The 17,926-nt window shown below is 46.4% G+C and overlaps 1 protein-coding gene across 2 annotated transcripts in view; it reads left to right on the forward strand.

The window, feature by feature from the left end:
* The first annotated feature begins 10,715 nt into the window (after positions 1-10,715).
* The window catches only part of CAMSAP2 (calmodulin regulated spectrin associated protein family member 2), a 91,943-nt gene continuing 84,732 nt past the window's right edge, over positions 10,716-17,926 (forward strand). Inside the window, exon 1 of one of the 2 annotated variants that reach the window (XM_061161109.1) lies at positions 10,716-10,900. In XM_061161109.1, the coding sequence (XP_061017092.1) occupies positions 10,762-10,900 (139 nt within the window). In that variant the 5' untranslated portion in view covers positions 10,716-10,761. The remainder of the gene's footprint in view (positions 10,901-17,926) is intronic. The other variant, XM_061161108.1, reaches the window with a different exon arrangement.

Genomic DNA, 17,926 nt, shown 5'->3' on the forward strand with positions numbered 1-17,926 from the left:
GTTCTGTAAAGAATATCATTTTGGATGTCACAAACGTTTGCCTTTTCAAATGCTCAAGCTCAAGCTGTAATTTCCTTCTTCCAGTTTTATCCAGAACCTTTAAATCAAAACAGAAGAAAGTAAACAGGAAGCTGTGTTTCTCTGATCTAGAAAGTGAGGAGGAAGATGGGGAGCAGATGAGAAAATTAAATCTGGAGAAGGAAGCCACCATATTTTGTTCTGGTTAATCAAAATCATATCTTCAGCAGGCTCCAAGTAGCCTGAGCCCAAGGACCACACATCAGAGAGAGGTGCAGTACATTTTTCTAATTGTCTGTAGGGCATAATGAAAGAATGACCATTGCCTACATTCAGCAGTAGTTCAACATCCATTTAAAAAGAAGTCTGCAAAAGTCGAAGCATAGCTCCTAACTAGCACTTTAACGGAAGGCTTGATTTATATTTTTAGTGACTGGAAAAAAAGGAAAATTTAGTCCATATGCCACAACTTGCTCAAATACCAACATATTTGAAATAAGAGTAATAGCTGTTCCCATAGCAAATATGATACACAAAAGTAACACATTTGTGTTTTGTTTTTCTGAATGCTATTTGGAGCCAGTTTTGTTTAAGAAGCGAGTCAGGACTAATTCACTTATTTGATCAGAGTGGTGGTCTCCCGCCAGGATGTCACAGAGCAGGGATGGTTCCCAAATGAATAAACAAGTAAATAAACTGGAGAGGAGCAGATATTGAGTTATCAACTTCTCATTTCTCTAAATGAAGATTCAAAAAGCTCAACCACCATCAGTAATCACGACTATTTAATAAGAGAAAGTACATCTTAACAGAAAAAAATCAGGAAGGGAATAATCTCATAATAAAAATAGTCCTTCAGAGGAAGAAAATTAGTTTATGAAGAAAAAACCCACTACATTTTCTCAGTATAAATTCTAATAAAACATTGTAAACTAGTATTTAGGAACCAATGGAAATGACTTAGCACAGTACTAAGGAAATCAGCTTTTCATTTTTAATTTTCCTATAAGCTAGTTAAGTTACCTGGGTGTGTTTCATGGCCCTGCAGTGTGTGTTAAGGTATATTTTTTGTTAGCTATTAATTCACTGATTCTGTCTTCTATTCAACAAATACTTCCTGTGGTCTATTACATACTAGGCACTGATGGTGGTTATGAAGCAGTATACAGAAAGAATTTTAATTCATGAAAAAATGTTCCATAAAAGGACACAGATTGATCAGGGAAGCCAAGGGTGGGGGCAGGGAAGGCTTCATGGAGGAGGTGGCATTTGAGTCAGATATGGAGAAATGAGAGAATTTTGATAGCTCATGTTGGTCTGGTAGAGGGTGCTATGGCGGGAGGTTAAAAAACATTATCCAGACAAATAAACCTGGGGAAGGATTAAATATGCTCAATGTCTTGACTTGATATGGACTGTAGAGTATTGGAAAAATACAAACACAATGAAGGTCATTTTGCAGGGAATCCTCAGGGTCAAGGCAAATGTTTAGATCACATCCAGTAAGCTAGGCAGAGCCAGCAAGCAGGTGTGGGGACAGACAGATTCCAGACCTTGAAATCAGGAGCTCAGACCTTTGAGTGTCAGCTCTGTTCTCCCCACAAAACCTTGAGCAATTCTCTTGTAGGTCTCCATTTTCCAACTGTAAAATGTGATTAATATCTCGATGATATCTATCCTATTATTAAATTCAATCAGATGCCGTCTGTGAAAGGCCTAGGACAGTATGACATACAGTCTGAAATCATGAAAGTTTACTGGTTGTGGATATCTATTGAATCATCAAAATTCAGCTTTAGGAAGATTCTCACATTGACCTGTGGACTCAAAGTGAGAAACAGTGGGAGTGGATGAGAGGGGTTGGTAGTGAGGGGCATTTGGGTTGCTCGGATGCAGGGCTCAAGAACGATGACACAGGTTAGCAGAACCGGGCAGTCAGAAGCTGAGATCCAGACTGGGAACCATCTGGTCCAGGGGTGAAAGGTGAAGCCATAAAGACATCCTTGTGTTGCCAAGGGCAGGAATGCAGAGGAAGCAGGGAACTGAGGATGAGTTTGACTATCTCCTCTGCTAGGCTTGGGAGGACAGCAGGGAAAACAGAGCCTGGAGCCCACGGAACCTGAGAGACAAGACTGTCTTAGGAACAAAGGGGCGGTCGTAAGTGCCACGGGCCACAGGTGCCAGAGAAACAGGAGCAAGGCAGTCACAGTAGGAGCTCGGAAGGACTTTGTGAGCACAGCTCCAGTGGTTTGGGGCGGGGGCCGAAGCCGCCTTGCAGGAAAAAGTGAAGAGGTGAGTTTAAAATAGATCGAATTATATTTAAACGATTAATTTATAAATGTATTTATATTTAAATTATATTGAAAATGAACTAAGTTATATTTGGAATAAGGAAACATGCACATGAATCAAAAGCTACCAAAGCATACAAAGAGAAACCTAACTCTCTCTCCTACTCCTCCAATTTCTTGGTCAAACTTTCAGGAATACCCAGGCAGAGTCAATGAATACGTATTTTGTTTGTTCGTTTGTTTTAGACTGAGAATTTTATTATTACTTTATGATAGTTTCACACATTTTAATATATACTTGATTATTTATAACCTAAATTTATAATAATACATCAGGTATGTTGGCAACCCACTCCAGTATTCTTATCTGGAGAATTCCATGGACAGAGGAGCCTGGCAGACTACAGTCCATGGGGTCACAAAGGGTCGGACATGACTTAGCGGCTAACACTTTCACTTTCATGTTTTTTAAACACTGCCTGAAACCTACTACTCTGTACCTTTTTTTTAAAAAAATGATTTTTTGATGTGGACCATTTTTCAAGTATTTATTGCATTTGCTACAGTATTGCCTCTGTTTTATCTTTTGGTTTTTTGGCCCTGAGGCACATGGGATCTTAGCTCCCAACCAGGGATCAAACCCCCATTCCCTGCACTGGAAGGTGAGGTCTTAGCCTCTGGACCCTCGGGAAATCCCTACGCCTCTCTTTTTACTTGGTCATATGATGTCCTGGGGCTCCCAGGATGGCTGAGTGGTAAAGACTCCGCTTGCAATGCAGGAGGCATGGGTTCGATCCTTGGGTCAGGAAGATCCTCTTGAGAAGGACATGGCAACCCACTCCAGTGTTCTTGCCTGGAGAATCCCATGGACAGAGAAGCCTGGTGGGCTACAGTCCACTGGGTCAGAGAGTCAAATACGACTGGACCAAGCACGCACCTGATGTCTCACAGACATACAGACGTACAGATGTCTCTGTACAATCCCGGGGTACATCATAATTTATTTGACCAGCCCTCCCCTCTACTGGTAGATGTGTGGGTTGTTTCCATCAAGAACCAGATACAAAGAACAAAAGCTTCATGAGTGACTTGGTGATGTTCTAAAACTCTAGACTTTGATGACTCAAGCGGCAGAACTACTGGATTTAACCACAAACAACTGCATCCATCCCCCTCCGACCAGATTCCAGGATCCCATCTCCTGCTCTGTAACCTCCCCTAGCTTTTCCACACAATCCCATCGGAGTGCTTTCTGGAAATAAAAAAGTGACTTCTGTAAAGATAACGATCCCGAATGCTAGCCGCAGACTGCTTAAGCCGTCAGTTAAGATCTGGTAAAGTACAGGGATGTCACCCTCCCACTATGACAGGTGGCACTGGAAGTACCTTAGGGGTTGCCTACCCCCACCTCCTCTGTTTTACAGAAGTGGAATCCGAGAGTAGAGACGTGACCTGTGTTCCTCCAGGTCACGTGGCTGAACGGTCCTGGACCCCAGGGTACCCGCTCCCAGACCATGTTCTTTCTGTTTCCTCCAGCATCCTTACCTGTCTTCAGTGATTCTAAAAGTGGAGGCGCTGCCTGTTACAGGAGACTCAGGTTTGACTAGGAAACATAGGACAAATGTCTTGGGGATCCGGGAAACAGGACTGCCATCCCTGGGAAGCCGAGGGCCAGGCTTCACAGTTGGGTTTAGGCTCTGACGCACAGCTCCATACTGGGAGGTTCTGTGGCCTCCCTGAGTCTCAGCTGCTCCAGCTCCACACTTCGCATCAGACCACACAGGCCTTGCTGGAGTCGTTGTGAAGGTTGATGTAATCCTTATAAAACTCTGTTAGCTATGCAGACGAAAGCCACAACTGTGTCTAGCAATGACGGAGTGCCAGCCACTCAGCCACACTCCTCCGCCCAACTTGGTTTATCAGATGCTGCTGTGCTTCAGCCATTTCAACAATTACTGTCATCAGTTAACTAAGCATTCTGTCTTACCAACCCCTGGTCATCTTTAACTCGGTTGATTCAAAGGTGACTTAGTCTAGTCTCTCGTGTTTCAAAATAAGATCTTTACCACTTAAGGTCTTTGTACCTTGGTTACTCCATTTGCTGAATGAGGGAAATAGGACTGCGGTGAGAATTAAATAAGTTAATATATGTGGAACAGGGTCTGATACACAGAAAATACTCAGTAAGCATTAGTACTATTAGTGTAACTAATTAAAAGTGGATGAGAGCATGTGAATATAGGCACTCAGTTAAAGAAGTAACTTGCGTTCTTACTGTAGTGCTCTACAATTTAGTGTTTCTTTGTTTCCGAGGGACACGCTGATGATTTCTTAGATGAAGGCTTCAAGGCTACAGAGCTACAGTCGTGACCACAGGAAGAGGGCTGGTCCGTCCAGGCCTTGAGAGCTCTCAGTTTCCCATTCAAAATTTGCTTTCTGGGCTGTCTTGTTCGACATTACAGCCTCAGCACCCAAGTACTCAGGCAATACTGGCTTATGAATGAATGAAAACATTTATGAATCTAGTCAAAGAAAGAGAAATCGAGGATGGCCCCAAGGAAGGAAGTCTGGCTGACATGGATTTTCCAGGAAAAAGGAGATCAAGTATAACAGCTTTACAATGTGGTATTAATTTCTGCTGTACAACGAAGCGAATCAGCTATAAGGATACATATGTCCCCTCCCCCTTGGACCTCCCTCCCACCTCCTCGCCCACCAGTCCCACTCCTCTAAGTCATCACAGAGCACGGAGCTCCCCGTGCCCCACAGCAGCTTGCCACTGTCTATTTCACACACGGCAGTGTCGCATGTCAGTCCCAGTCTCCCAGGTCTCCCCCACCCCCATGTCCACAGGTCCCTTCTCTATGTCTGCGACTCTGTTCCTGCCCTGCAAATAGGTTTATCTGTATCATTTTTCTAGATTCCACATATATGTGCTAATAAATGACATTTGTTTTTCTCTTTCTGACTTATTTCACTCTTTGTGACAGACTCCATGTTCATCTGCGTCTCTACAAATGACTATTTTGTTCTGTTTAGTGGTTGAGTAATACACCCAAGCAGAGACATTCCTTTGCCAACAAAGGTCCGTCTGGTCAAGGCTATGGTTTCTCCAGTGGTCATGTGTGGATGTGAGAGTTAGACTGTGAAGAAAGCTGTGCTGAAAAATTGATGCTTTTGAACTGTGGTGTTGGAGAAGACTCTTGAGAGTCCCTTGGACTGCAAGGAGATCCAACCAGTCCATTCTGAAGGAGTTAAGTCCTGGGTGTTCATTGGAAGGACTGATACTGAAGCTGAAACTCCAATACTTTGGCCACCTCATGCGAAGAGTTGACTCACTGGAAAAGACCCTGATGCTGGGAGGGATTGGGGGCAGGAGGAGAAGGGGACAACAGAGGATGAGATGGCTGGATGGCATCACCGACTCTATGGACATGAGTTTGAGTAAACTCTGGGAGTTGGTGATGGACAGGGAGGCCTGGCGTGCTGTGATCCATGGGGTTGCAAAGAGTCAGACACAACTGAGCGACTGAACTGAACTGAACTGAATACCCCATTGTAAATATGTGCCACATCTTCTTCATCCATTCAGCTGTCTCTGGACATTTAGGTTGTCTCCATGTTCTCCTGGCTATTGTAAATGGTGCTGCAGTGAAAACTGGGGTACATGTGCTCTTCTGAATCATGGTTTCCTCAAGGTAGCAGATCAACTTTTAAAACAGAGAGGAGGAGAAATAGACATGTAGGAATAGTGTCACTGTTGCTTGAGGGATAGATTCCACGCCTGGAGATAAAACATAGAGGGCTAGCTGTGCAGCTGGACAAGCTGGCCCAAAGAATCTCTGGGTTTTGTTTCTGTTTTTAATGAAGTCAGATACCTCAAGAAGGCAGTGGAGAGCATTTCTTTTTGACCGCGATAGTCTGCAGAGATTTCCAGTCGTTAAAAGGGATCATTCTAAAGGTATCACAAAGAGCACCCTATTACAGTGTCTGTCTCCCTGAAAGCAAATCCTTCTTCTTTGTACTCAGAGTGTTTCTCTGTTAATAACAGCCTCCTCCGATGACCCCAGGTTTCACAGTCTCCCTGGAAGTAAAAGCTATTCTTTGTGTAGGCATTTCATTCCGATTCCTACACACACTTCTCTCCAGTTGGGGTCATAGTTGGGCCACCGCTACTAAATGCATCACCACTGAGTCAAAGGACAGGTCAGAGCAACTGTCTGTGCTGCCTTCTCTTCCTCATCGTGTTTATTTAGGTTGACATCGCTATCAATAAAATTCAGCGAGCATTTACACAGCGCCCCACTTGTGCTCAGTCACATATGCAGCGTTGAGTTGGTTGGGCGTGGTTTCTGGCCTGGAGCATCTTGCTGCGGCTTGCAGATGGTTTTGGAGATTGGCGAAATGCTTTGGCATCTCCCTTCAACCCTTGCAGGCTATGGTGGTAGTAGTTTAGTGGCTCAGTTGTGTCTGACTCTTGTGACCCCATGGACTGACTGTAGCCCATCAAGCCCCTCTGTCCATGGGATTTCCAGGCTGTAAGTTTCTCTTAACTTGACTTGTCACTTTATGATTTGGCTGAAGGTGAACTTGAGTACATTCAATCAAACAGAAGTCTCTATGAAACCGATTCCCCCACCTGTATGTTCCTTCTGTACTTTATGTGCACTTACCTCTTTCATCACGTCATGTTATATTTATTTATGAACATGTCAGCCTCCATTATCTGGCGGGGGGGGGGTGGGGGGGTGGGTGAGAAAAGGTGCCCAGGGAGTGGAGCCAGAAAGCTTGTGCTTGTTTTTGAAGTCAGACTTAGGTATGAATCAACCATGAAATCTTGCCCATGCAAGTTAATCTCTCCGACCCTCAGTCCCTATCTAGAGTTGAAAGATAATAATAATGCCTATGTCATAGCATGGATGTGAGAATGAAGGTATTTATCACATGAATGTGCTTTGTTAACTATTACCCATATGCTGATTTTATTATCCCCCCAACTGATCTAGCAAAAGGCCTTGCCTATGAGAAATACCTTATTAATATTCATTAAATTATAGAAAAATGACACCAACCACCCTGTGATGTATTATTCTTGTCTTTCACATTCATTTTGTAGCCCACATCCTTAGCTAGGCCTATCTGTAATGCCCTCTATGTTTTGGGAAGATATTTGTAGGAAACAAACAGGATCAAAGGGGCCTGCTCGCCAGTGAAGCTATCCTTTTGGATAGTAGGGTCCAAAGCACCGTTCCCTACCCCCTACTTCATATGTCCTACTTCTACCTTAAAGGGCGGAAAGTACCAGAGAAGCTCTACTAGTTAAAACATGGTATCTAAGGACTTTCCTGGCAGTCCAGTGGTTAAAACTCCATGCTTCCACTGCAGCGGGTGTGGGTTCCAGCCTTGATTGGGAAAGTAAGATCCCACATGCCACATAGCCAAAATAAAAAAAAAGGATTCTGGAGTAAGACAGTCCCGGGTTCAAATCTTTACTAGTTGTGTGACGTGGGGTAATTTTCAAGTTTTTCTTAGCTTTCCATTTTGTGTGCGTGTGAAATGAAGATAACACAGGATCGGACAATGACTAAAATTAGATTATACCAACATTGCAATCCCAAACAAATGCAATGTCAAAGAATGCTCAAACTACCACAAAATTGTGCTCATCTCACATGCGAGCAAAGTAACACTCAAAACTCTCCAAGCTAGGCTTCAACAGTATGTGAACTGTGAACTTCCAGATGTTCAAGCTGGATTTAGAGAAGGCAGAGGAACCAGAGATCAAATTGCCAACATCTGTTGCATCATAGAAAAAGCGAGAATTCCAGAAAAAACATCTACTTCTGCTTTACTGACTATGCTAAAGCTTTTGATTGTGTGGATCACCACAAATCGTGGAAAATTCTTCATGAGATGGGAATACCAGACCACCTTATCTGCCTCCTGAGAAATCTGTATGCAGGTCAAGAAGCAACAGTTAGAACCGGACATGGAACAACGGATTGGGTCAAAATTGGGAAAGGAGTACATCAAGGCTGTATATTGTCACCCTGCCTATTTAATATGTGCAGAGTACATCATGTGAAGTGCTGGACTGGATGAAGCCCAAGCTGGAATCAAGATTGCAGGGAGAAATATCAATAATCTCGATATGCAGATGACACCACTTATGGCAGAAAGTGAAGAGGAACTAAAGAGCCTCTTGATGAAGGTGAAAGAGGAGAGTGAAGAAGCTGGTTTAAAACTCAACATTCAAAAAATGAAGATCATGGCATCCAGTCCCATCACTTTATGGCTAATAGATGGGGAAATAATGGAAACAGTGACAGACTTTATTTTCTGGGGCTCCAAAATCACTGCAGATGGTGACTGCAGTCATGAAATTAAAAGACACTTGCTCCTTGGAAGAAAAGCTATGACCAACCTAGACAGCATATTAAAAAGCAGACTTGATTTTGCCAAAAAAGGTCTATCTAGTCAAAGCTATGGTCTTTCCAGTAGTCATTTATGGATGTGAGAGTTGGACCATAAAGAAAGCTGAGTGCAGAGGCTTGGAAGAATTGATGCTTTTGAACTGTGGTGTTGAAGACTCTTGAGAGTCCCTTGGACTGCAAGGAGATCCAACCAGTCCATCCTGAAGGAGTTAAGTCCTGGGTGTTCATTGGAAGGACTGATACTGAAGCTGAAACTCCAATACTTTGGCCACCTCATTCGAAGAGTTGACTCACTGGAAAAGACCCTGATGCTGGGAGGGATTGGGGGCAGGAGGAGAAGGGGACAACAGAGGATGAGATGGTTGGATGGCATCACTGACTCAGTAGACATGAGTTTGAGTAAACTCTGGGAGTTGGTGATGGGCAAGGAGGCCTGGCGTGTGGCAGTCCATGGGGTTGCAAAGAGTCAGCCACGACTGAGCGACTGAATTGAACTGACAGATAACATTCTGAAAGGAGATATTGAGAGAAATGAAGAATTAAGGAAGCCCAACAAGTGTGAACATTACTTGAGCAACTCCTATGGGCTGGGCCCCACGCGCGTCGGGGAGACAGACTCTGTCACCGGAGGGAAAGACACGACTGCGTGTAGGAGCCGATGCGGAGACGACAAGAACACGGTGCTGGGTGGGTGTGGGTGTGGGGGGGGGGGGCGGGGCACCGGGGAGCGCCCGCCTGACAGCCCCGTCGGGGAGGGCTTCCAGCAGGAGGTGATTCCTGTGAGAGATGGGCGGGTCGTGTGGGTGAGCCGAGCGGCCGGAAGGAGCACAAGGAGCCGGGACGCAGACGTCTGACAGGACCCCGTTCTTTGACAAGATGGAGCCACGAGGGTTTGCGGACGCTAGCCTTGCGCTCGCAGGAGCTGACACGCCGGGTCTTGACACGCCGAGGCTGCGCGCCCCCACCCCCGAGGGAGGCCGCTGAAGCGGAGAGAGCGAGGCACCCCCGAGTCCTCGACCCCGGTCAAGCCCCTAGTCAGCCCACTTGAGCTCTGTACCTCTGTGGTCAGCCAGCGATGACACCCACCCCCAGGGTCACTTCGAGGACGAGACGGGACTCTGTTGGCGGCAAAGTGTGCGTCCCCGAACAACTACTTCAATAAACATCAGTTCTCTGGGCCTCAGCACCGTGTCGCGACAGCCCGAAAGCCCCAGCGAGGCCCGCGTCCCCGCTTCCTCCCTCCCGCGCTGGCAGGGCCAGCGGGCACCGCGAGCCCGGCCCGGACGCCAGGACGCGCACTCGCGAGGCCAGCCGCGCGGGCGCGCCCACCGCGCATGCTCCGCAAGCCGCCGGGACCCGGCCGGGCGGCGGGCGGGGCGGGCCGCGCGAGGGCGCATGCGCAGACGGCGCCGCCGCGCGGTCCCAGTGCGGCAGCCGGAGAAAACCGCAGCGGTGGCGGCTGAGGCGGCGGCTGAGGCGGCGAGCGCGCGGGCGGCCGCAGGCGGAGCGCGGGCCGGGGCTGGCCGGGCGGGGCCCGAGCGGCGGGCTGACGGCGTCCGCGCGGCGGCGGAGGGCAAGCGCGACGAGGGGCGACCGCCGGCGCCGGCGCCGCAGAGACTTTGACGTTCTCGGCTCCGTCAGCACGGGCGGGGGCCGCCCGAGTCCCCCGACCGCGTCCCCCCGGCGAGGCCCCGGGGCTCCGGCCGGCGGGGCTCCCCTCGGGCGGGCCGCGCTCGGAGGGCGGCGCGATGGCTGGACGGCCCCCGCGACGTGACCGCTGAGGACGCCCCCGCCGCGCCCGGGCCTGGCCGCGCCGAGACAAAGGGGAGGCGCCCTCACGCGCGTTCGCGGGAGGCTCGCGGGGCGGCCGGACGCGGCGTCGCCTTGCCTTGGGCTGGGCGCGCGGGGCCTGCCCGATGCTCTGAGCTGCCCGGGGACTCCGGCCGGGACCCCGACCCCCCGGCCCCGCGGCCGGCCGCGCCATGTGAAGTGTGGGCCGGCGCCCGGAGCGCGTGAGGATGGGGGATGCCGCGGACCCCCGGGACGGGAAGAGGACGTTCATTGTTCCGGCCATCAAGCCCTTCGACCACTACGACTTCTCCAGGGCCAAAATCGCCTGCAATCTGGCCTGGCTGGTGGCCAAGGCCTTCGGGACAGGTAGGCGGTGGCCGTCCGTGCCTTCCTCCCCCGCAGCTGCGCGCATCCCGGTTTTGTTTCCGTCCTCTGGTTTCCACCACCCCCGCCCCGCTCCCCGCCTGGCTCGGCGCACAGGCTCGGGGACGCGATGGGCGATGCGAGGAGGAGAAAGGGGCGAGGGGGTAACGCCGGCTTGCTCCTCAGTCAAGAGCCTCCGGTTTGGGCAGGTGGGATGCGCCAGATTTCTTTTATTGGATAGCAGAAGTGGGTGTTTGTTGTTTTTGTTTTTTTTCCTCGCTCCAGTGACCAATTTTGTCACGTTTTTACACGGGGTGCTTTTAATTTGTGGTATTTGCCTCATTGTGCTGCATTCATTTCCCCCGCAGTCATAGCTGTGATTACAGCGCCGAGAAATCTGAGTTGGTTTCGTTATTATTGGAAGGAGGTGGCTGGCACACAGACTACATTGATTCTGACATTTGTAACCATGGCTGCGAGTCAGGCTCCGAGGGCTGTACAGTGGCCCGCGGCCGAGTGCAGGTTTTTAGTTTTTGTGGTCCTTCTTTAAGCCTTTGTCCTCCCGTACACGGTCCAGGCTCTGTTAGACCAGTTATTTAAACCCAGTATTTAGCTTGCTGACTGTCACGTACTGTTTTCATTTCGTGTTCAGACACATTCCTTTTCCCAAACATTTTGGCTTCATAAATTAAGAGAAACAACAACTCCCTACTGTGGGATTTTTTAAATATTTTTTTTTAATAGAAGAGTTTTTTGAGGGCATGTGCTGTTGACACAAACTGTATAGTCCAGTGGAAGTCAGACACTCCTGCCTTAACCCAGTCTTTGCAAAATAACAGGAAAAGGGCCTCCTGTGTAATTCCTTGGCTGGTGCTTTAGGAGCCCCTGTTGTGGAGCTCTGAAAGATTAGCTTTTCACTGGGAGATTTTTCCATGAAGCTGGTTTCGTCTGATAGTTTTGAGTCATTCTGTAAGATTTCTGTGCCCTAGTTAATACATTTTGGATATATAAAATATCTATTGAAAAGTTTCTTAGTATTTACAGACTTTTCTCCAGATGTTAAATACAGGTTTTTGTTTTTTTTTTTTTTTGAGGGGAAGAGGATGGCTTATTTCCAGTTTTAGGACCATGAAAATATGTGGGTAAATGGTTTAATTAATTCTTAACTGTTCAAACATACACAGCTGAAAACATACACAGGTGACTAGCAGGACTGCATATTTAGTTAACTAGCGAATGAATCTCAGCGTTTAGAAAATTATTTTAATTAGTTTTGAGGGAAACTGCACCTTCCCGGGATTTGATGTTTATGACAGCTTTTGTCTTATTTGAATTCTCATGCTTTGTATTGAAGCCGAAAAATGTTAAAGGTTTTCAAACTGGCATCAGGAGTAAATATAATAAAAAATTTACTTTGAAATAATTTGGATCTTAGAGATTTTGTTGAAACTGAATGTGTAGAGTAACACATGAGAGGAAACACAAAGTGTTAGAGTATTTTTGTTTCCCGACACCACTGAAGCTAATATCCATTTAGAGGAGAAATGGAAGCTACTTAAGTGTTTAGAAAAGATGGAGAAAGGGAAATTTAAATTTCCACCTCTGTGGAAAAGCAGTGTGTACGAAATGGAATGCAGAGGGGATAGCAAAAATATTTCCTTTCCTCCTGAAACTGAGAAGAATCTTGTAGTACAGATGTCCATGTTGCCCTGGATTCATGAGGATTCCTGACCAGAAAAAGGCCTGCTCTCTGGGTGTGTGTCAGGCAGGTTTAGTAGATCCTGGGCCTCTTGAGGAGCAGGCGTTGAACCTGCTTGGAGGAGAAGAGGAAGAAGCAGAGCCCGGGTGGAATGTGTTGTGTGTGGGAGGCGTGTGAGATGCTGTGCGTTCTGTTGTACGTTCGGGGCCTGCGGCAGCTCTGTGATGTAGGTAGCCTGCTCCTCATCTAAAAATGCGAGGTCCCCAGGGCAGAGAGAGATTAAACAGCTTCCCCACAGTCACACTTTAAGTGAGGGCAGACATGAGCTTTGACTTGAGTGTCTGACTCCGAAGGGCTCGGTGTGGGTGGAGCAGGCACACCTCTTCTGTGTCTGAATCTTCAAACACACTACTCTGTTAGTAGTCCCACAGAATCCCTCCAGAAGGCTAGTGTTCTCATTTCACAGATGAGGGAATGAGCTCAGACCCGTTCGCTCAAGATTAAACATCTGGCGGGTCCTGCAGGTCTTTACTCCTTCTGCCACTCTGCGGAGTAAGCCTCTTTATCTGCCAAGTGTGCAAAATGTCCATATAGTACATGTTAAAAGTCTTATTTACTTATTTGTTTTCTTTGAATAACGGCAGATCTTACTCCCAGATGGTTTGGATGAATGATGTTGGCACTTATATTTGTCTTGGGAGCGATTGGCCTGGATAAAAGTCATATTCAAAATGGAATGAAAAACAAGCTTAAAAAAACATAAAGTCACTTAGTAAGGAGAAATTAATGTATTATTAAGAAGGTTATGTATGTACATTTTGTTTGTTCTTATTCAACAGTCTTTCAAAGTATAAATTTATATGGGGTGAGTAGAAAAAAGGTAAGGTTTCATTTCTTTGGATGTAAATTTTCTGCATTTGCTGCAGACACTGTTTTATGACAGGTGTTAGTAGATAGCATATTTCAGAGGTATTGCCTAGGGGTATTCAGTGAATCATTCAAAACACTAGCCCCCATTTAAGTTATGACTTATGAACATCCCTTCTTTAACGATGGCATGTAGGATTCTCAGGTGCTGATTTAGTCTTTTTCTGTGAGAAACGTTCTAACTTTTGACAAATTAAATTTTAGAACTATATATCGGAAAACTCATTTAAGATGATAGCTGGAAATCAGTTGTGGGCTAGGATGAAGTTATTGAACTTTAAAAAATAAATAAAGCACTGGCATTTAATACCTAGAAAGCAGGTAATACCTAGGTAATACCTAGAAAGCAGATGGAGTATTTACTTAATTCGAGATTGGAATCATATTCTTTTTCTTTACGCTGAAAATGTTCCAGATAACCCAAATCTTAATAGTTTATTTTGTGGGAGGAGGCAGGTACAAGTTTGATCAAATGAAGAACAAGTTTGTTTAGGTGAATTTTAGTCAGTAAGCAGGTAGGATGCTCTAATTACTTGAAGTAAATTGCAGAAGGGAAAGTTGAACTGTGCTGTGTCTGGTGTATTTGAATAGCTTCACCCATTCATGCAGTAGTGTAACTTGGCTTTAAGTTTGCGAAGTTCTCACATTTGGAGTTCTTTTTTCTTGATCGTGTAACTTGGGCAATGGCAGTGAAAATGCCTCTCCTTTACCATAACACTAGAGTCCTAACCACTGGACCATCAGGGAATTGCCGGCGTTTGTTCTTCACGTAGAACTTAAGACCCACTTCCTGGTGTCACTTTATCATTTCAATCTTATCAACTGTCATTCTTCCTTTCGTACCATGGACTACAGAATATATATAGCAGAGTATAAAATCATCTGCTGTTATGTGTGTGTGCTGAGTCACTTCAGTCATGTCCAACTCTTTGTGACCCCATGGGCTGTAGCCTACCAGGCTCCTCTGTCTATGGGATTCTCCAGGCAAGAATACTAGAGTGTGTTGCCATGCCCTCTTCCTGACCCAGGGGTCGAACCCGCATCTCTTATGTCTCTCACATTGACAACCAGGTTCTTTACCACTAATGCCACCTGGGAAGCCCATCTGCTATTATCAGTTCAGTTCAGTCGCTCATTCGTGTCCAACTGTTTGTGACCCCATGAACTGCAGCACACCAGGCCTCACCAACTCCTGGAGCTTGCCCAAACTCATGTCCATCAAGTTGGTGATGCCATCCAACCATCTCATCCTGTCGTCCCCTTCTCCTCCTGCCTTCAATCTTTCCCAGCATCAGGGTCTTTTCTAATGAGTCAGTTCTTCGAATCAGGTGGTCAAAGTATTGCAGCTTCAGCATCAGTCCTTCCAATGAATATTCAGGACTGATTTCCTTTAGGATTAATTGGTTGGATCTCCTTGCAGTCCAAGGGACTCTCAAGTGTCTTCTCCAACACCACAGTTCAAACGCATCAATTCTTCTGCACTCAGTTTTCTTTATGGTCCAACTCTCACATCCATACATGACTACTGGAAAAATCATAGCTTTGACTAGATGGACCTTTGTTGGCAAAGTAATGTCTCTGCTTTTTAATATGCTATTTATCTGCTATTTTTATTTAATATGATTTTTTATCTGATACTATAAATACTCTTTATTATGTTTCTTTGTATATCCCAATACATTTTGTCAAAATCCTGCATGAGACCTGACTCTCATGCACGTGTGAAGTTGTGGTCTCAGTGGCCAGCACTGTGGTGAAGGGAGCCTGGAACAGAGGGGCCGGTTTGGGAAGTTCTTGCAGGAGTCTGGGTGTCAGGTGGCCGCATGGAAACGCTGGTATTGTTTATTGAGTTCTTCCTGTGTGTCAGTCTCTTTCCGTGTTCCATCTAATTTTGATCCTTATAACAGCCTTGAGAGGTGCAAGCTGTCCAGGGTCACTGATGAGGAATGAGGCCCAGGGGTTCAGGGACTCACCCCACACCACCTAGCATCCGACCGTGTGTTCTCAGCCTGTTTCCAGCTGCCCTCTTTACCACTGTGCTGTATGGGTAGGAGTTGGATTAAAGGAAAAGAGGCAAACAGAGAAAAAACACTGCCGAAACCTAGTCCCTGGTGTTTCTAAAGGGCTGAATTTGGGATGCCTGGGGAGGGGACGAGGTCACCTGCGGTTATACCACTGGTTACTTGAGAACGGGGTTACTTGAGCTTTGCCATCAGTGACTGGGAGGGTGAGTCAAGTGCCATTGGCTGAGCTGGGAGCGGCCAGTGGGAAGGGGAAGTCAGCTTTGTTCTGGGGAACCTTGAATTTAATGTGTTGGCCAAATATGTTATCTGAGAAATCCAATAAGGTAGGCAGCTCTAAGTGTGGGTATGGAGGAGGGTTGACTAGGCGAGGCTACAAAATAGCAATTTGGGAATCTTCTGTGTATGAAGTGTCATTGAACTGGGAAGGAGATGAGACATAGAGGGAGAGAAGATTTGAGACAAAATCTAGGGTAGCAAACACTGAGAACAGTTATGGGAGGAGGCTGAGAAAGAGAAGTCAGAATTAGAGCAATCCGAGTCAGGAGGAGAATTAAGAAAGTGTGCAAACACCGCGGCCCCGGAAGGGGAAAGTTTGCAGTGGGTGGTCTTCTCAGCCGGGTCAGAGGCTGCGGGTGTGTAAACCCGGCCTGTCTTCTGAGAGCTTGTCCTCTAATACAGAGGTGCGGTCAGTGTGTGACCATAGCAGAGCACAGGAAAAATCCTGGAGCCGCGGAGCTGGCCAGTGCCCTGGGGAAGGGGAGGAGCTCTGTGGGAATGCTGTGGAGGGTTCTGTCCTTCTCAGCGGGGCAGTGGAGATGGTGGAGACGGGGAGGGGACCAGAGAGTGGAGAGTAGGCGCGGCAGGCAGAGCCCACGGTGCGTGTGCAGGCAGGGAGCTCAGAGCGAGGTGTGTCAGCGCAGCAGCAGAGACCTGAGCCTTGCAGGAGGCCTCTGTGCTGGGTGCAGGAGATCCACCTTGAAAGGTAAGTTGGGATTGCTTGAGGGGCCACATTAAGGAATTTGGTATTTATTTAGTAGATAAGTAAATTATCCTAGGCACTTTAGATTTTTTTTAGAAAGCCACTATAATTTATTGAACACATACTTTGTGTCAGGTATAGTTTTGAGCATTTTATATGCATTTTTAAAAAATTCTGAGAAGGACCCTATTAAGTAGATACTATGTTTCTTCATTTACAACTGTGAGGCAAGGGTCCCTGCTGCAGCACAGCTGTCTGGGTCCTTCCTTGTGGGCAGCAGCCCGTGCATCATAGGAGTTTAGCAGCACCCACTCCCAGCTCGCTCCTCCGGACCACTTTCTAGCTCTAAAATGGAGAGTATGAGCAATTTTTAAGTACTTTAGGCTCTTGAAATAAAATATATCTGAAATGACATTTGTCCTCAGCAAAGGAAAGTTTCAAAGTAGATGGTTTCATTTTTTTCTGCTGGCATTTTACTGCTTCTTTCAATATTCTCTTTCAGCTTCTTGTTTTCCATTCTCTTTCGTTTTTTTAAAATGACATTCAAATTATGAGATTGCTGACTTGTAAATTTTTCTCTGATTAGTGCATTTTGTAGAATTTTGTATTGTAACAGATTCTGAAACAGCAGAACTATCCTTTTTTTTTTTTTTTTTAGCTATCTCCACTTTTTTTTAATGGGTTTTAGAGGGTTTGACTGTAAGTCCTTGAAATTTTACTTTTGACACCTCATATTTTCTGAAGAGGTGAGACAGGCATAGATTCACGAATCCAGAGGTACAGAAGGCAGATTTAGTGGGAAGTTGGCTGGACACAGAGAAGGAAAGATGATATGTGGGGAGTGTTAAGAGTGTTTTTTTTTGTTTGTTTGTTTGTTTTTCACTTAGGAATGGCCCCTACTCCAGGGCCCTTTCATGTCCCACACAGGCCAGGGCCCTTCCCAGCATCACAGAAAGTGCTCCGCTCTTCTCTTAAACCCTTCTTTCGTTTTAAACAGACAAAGCTGCTCAAAGATAGGAGATCTCAGATACATACATCAACAGTAAGCTTCCATGTACTCTTTACCCAACCTCCACAGTCAATAGCTCATGGCCAGCCTTGATTTATCTGTCCCCTTGCCCGTTATTTGAAGCACATCCCTGCCATCCAGTCATTTCATCAATAAATATACAAGTGTCTCCAAAGTCTGGGACTCCCTTTCTTTTTTGTTGGCGTTTCGTCGCTTGGCAGTGTTGTCTTGGTTCCTGCTGTACTTGAGCGCTGAGTGGAGACCTGTGCTCGCAGCAGGTCTCAGCGGCTCCCTGTTTCAGGCATAGTGTGAACAGTGTGTACATGTCCTTCCCAGTCCCCCAGTTCATCCCGCCCCTCCCCTCCCCTCCTTAGTGTCCTGGTGTTTGTCT

This window comes from Dama dama, chromosome 14 (genome assembly GCF_033118175.1).
Source record: "Dama dama isolate Ldn47 chromosome 14, ASM3311817v1, whole genome shotgun sequence".
NCBI classification, from domain to species: Eukaryota; Metazoa; Chordata; class Mammalia; order Artiodactyla; family Cervidae; genus Dama; species Dama dama.